Source organism: Octopus bimaculoides, chromosome 8, assembly GCF_001194135.2.
Source record: "Octopus bimaculoides isolate UCB-OBI-ISO-001 chromosome 8, ASM119413v2, whole genome shotgun sequence".
Lineage (NCBI taxonomy): Eukaryota > Metazoa > Mollusca > Cephalopoda > Octopoda > Octopodidae > Octopus > Octopus bimaculoides.
Genome location: NC_068988.1, coordinates 30,401,098 through 30,404,258, shown reverse-complemented (window position 1 = coordinate 30,404,258; position 3,161 = coordinate 30,401,098). Strand labels below are relative to the sequence as shown.

General features: G+C 37.6%; 1 protein-coding gene across 4 annotated transcripts in view; it reads right to left on the bottom strand.

Annotated features, from left to right (window-relative positions):
* Nucleotides 1-562: 562 nt before the first annotated feature.
* The window catches only part of LOC106882798 (neurexin-1a), a 443,081-nt gene continuing 440,482 nt past the window's right edge, over nt 563-3,161 (bottom strand). For all 4 annotated transcript variants that reach the window (XM_052970029.1, XM_052970028.1, XM_052970030.1 and 1 more), the window contains one exon: nt 563-743. In XM_052970029.1, coding sequence (XP_052825989.1) covers nt 711-743 — 33 coding nt within the window. In that variant the 3' untranslated portion in view covers nt 563-710. The remainder of the gene's footprint in view (nt 744-3,161) is intronic.

The following is a 3,161-nucleotide window of genomic DNA, read 5'->3' as shown; positions in this document are numbered from 1 at the left end:
AAGTGTCTTCTACTATAGCCTCGGGCCAACCAAAGCCTTGTGAGTGGATTTGGTAGACGGAAACTGAAAGAAGCCCATCGTATATATGTATATGTATGTGTGTGTGTGTGTGTCTGTGTTTGTCCCCTCTAGCATTGCTTGACAACCGATGCTGGTGTGTTTATGTCCCTGTCACTTAGCGGTTCAGCAAAAGAGACCGATAGAATAAGTACTAGGCTTACAAATAATAAGTCCTGTGGTTGATTTGCTCGACTAAAGGTGGTGCTCCAGCATGGCCACAGTCAAATGACTGAAACAAGTAAAAGAGTATACACACAACACACACACATATATACATACCACACACAGTCATGTACATACAGTTATATACACACTTATGTACACACACACACACACATACACCTATGTACATACATACCACATAATATATGACAAATTCCTTCAATTTTAATTTTCCACTGAATGAAAAAGGAAAACGATGGCTAAAAATACTGACCTGTTTATGAGTCGCCTCTCGAACATTGAGCACTTTACCCTTGAGAGGAAACACACCATAACAATCTCTGCCGACAATTCCAAGACCTGCTACAGCCAAAGATTTGGCTGAGTCTCCTTCTGTCAGAATTAATGTACAGTGACTGGAATTCTTGGTTCCAGCCCAGTTGGCGTCGTCAAGTTTAGGGATACCTTTTAGTTTTGAATGTTTGGAGCTATGACATTTCTTCTGTAGCTGAGCCTGTTCTTTAAATTTCATCCAGCTCATCACACTTTCCACAACACCACATTTGCTCACCTAGAAAAGAGAAACATGTAGCACTAATCCGAAAATAATTTCTTGATATACTCAAATTTCTTTTATTAATCACCAGCTAAACTACTAAACATATATTGCTATTAATATCATAGGAGAGCCAGTTCAGACTGTTTAGCCCTGTTGCTTGATTTTCCGAGTCAGTCCCTGCTTACTGTGATCTCTTCACTGATGATCCAGTTGGGTTGATGGGTCATGTTGCGTAACCATATGCCACATGGTCACAGCAGAAGGAGTAGGTATCTCGCAGAGATGGGGACTGACTGGGACTTTGCTTGACAGGTCAACCAGTAGGACCCAGGAATATAATAACAAGGTGAATGCAGCAATGCAGAGCAATGGCGCATACCTCACCGACATCTGACCTGAATATCACACTAGTATAATTTTCAATTCCTGAATTCCAAAACACAAACTTTTTCAAGAATTGGAAATGACCATTCCTTTCATGGACATCTCCAGTCAAATGGAGTCTTTTGAGAAGTATCTCTCGTCAAGGCCTCAGTGGCATATAGTAATTTTCATTCAGTTAACAGTTCTAAAAAATTTCATCTGACTTGCCCTATTTCTTTCAAATTCTAAAAAGTGTTAGACACACATAAGTAAACAGATGTATTTGCATTTAGAGTTGGATATAAAAACCATCAAACAACAAGTGCAGAAGAGGCAGCAAAAGTGCCGTTTGGTATCAGCAATGTAAAATGGGTGTCAGCTGCTGGATATAAAAGTGCCAGGTAATGGCAGTGGAATTATACCCACTGTAGAGGAAGATCTCAGGATTAAATGATTAGTGAGATAATGAATTTGTCAGATTATTAACCATATCTTCCTTATCTAGAAATAAATGTCCCTAGTTCAATTTCAGTCTGGTACTACATACATATCCAGAGATAATACAAATTTTAGAAATTTTCAACAATCTAACTACAAATGAAAATAATAATAGATGATGATGTGTCTCAACAATCTGATTAAAACCAGAACGTTTAAAAAAAAAATGATAATTAACTGCATAATACTCACAGCAGTAATAAATTTCTCACTTGGCTGACATTTTGAACCGAAGGATTTTGGTTGCAATGTCATGTTTTCTTTAGTTTGAGAATCAAAGGTTGGGTTTTCAATGAGGCAGTTTACAAACAACCACATGTGGCTTTTAATCTAAAGACAAAACGAAAGAAAAATAATAGAATTTCATACATAGGAACAAGCAGTAATATGAATTGATTGTAAATACTGAATTAAAATATGGTGCATAGTACTAGATAATAAATTGGATGAAGAGACAGAAAGATGAGATCTCAAGATATTGGGCCTCACAGATGAGATGACAGCTAAATGAAGAGAGGGATGGCCAGCAACATTTTTTACTGCATAACAAGAAGGCCAGATCTGGCTTCTCATACTTATCTTACAATGTCATTCTAAAAATAAACAATAACATCATGGGAATCTTGAAGCTAAGCTGAGATAATGGATAATTAATTCAAAAGCTGAATAAATAATAAGCATGACACTTGACAGAGTGATCTGAATGTTAAAGGGTTTATATTGAATGAAGTAAATTACAGACATAGTTATTGCATTATTTGTAACAGTCATTTTATAGAAACAATTGCTGTTTTGTTTATCAATGCAAAAAACAATTCATAACTTACTTGAAAGGGTTTGATATTCAAACCACCTTTATTTTTCTTCTTGACAACTTCAATGATTTTATTGACCAAAGGATCTGAGACGTGGTCTATATGACGACCTCCCTGTCATAAAAATGACAATAATAAATGTTAATAATAATAATAATAAAGAAATTCAGAAGATAGTACTCATGTCCTACAAAAAATACTGTCAATAGAATTCTAAAACAATCTTTCTTCACATCATCATCGTTTAACGTCCGCTTTCCATGCTAGCATGGGTTGGACGATTTGACTGAGGACTGGTGAAACCGGATGGCAACACCAGGCTCCAATCTAATTTGGCAGAGTTTCTACAGCTGGATGCCCTTCCTAACGCCAACCACTCAGAGAGTGTAGTAGGTGCTTTTACGTGTCACCCACACGAAGGCCAGTCAGGCGGTACTGGCAACGGCCACGCTCATCTTGCTCGAGAAACCTCATGTGCCACCCGCACAAGAGCCAGTCCGGGGGGCACTGGCAACGATCTCTAACAAAAGCACATTTTCTAAAACAAGACCTTTTTAGAACTCAGGATACAAAATTAATACACCAATTCCTCTCACCAGCTAGTCTTCTCCAAATAAACACGGCAGTTATCTACCATCCTTGAACTTAAAATTTGAGGTCTCTGGATGCGACTTAGACTCAGATTGCACAAAAACTAGGCATAA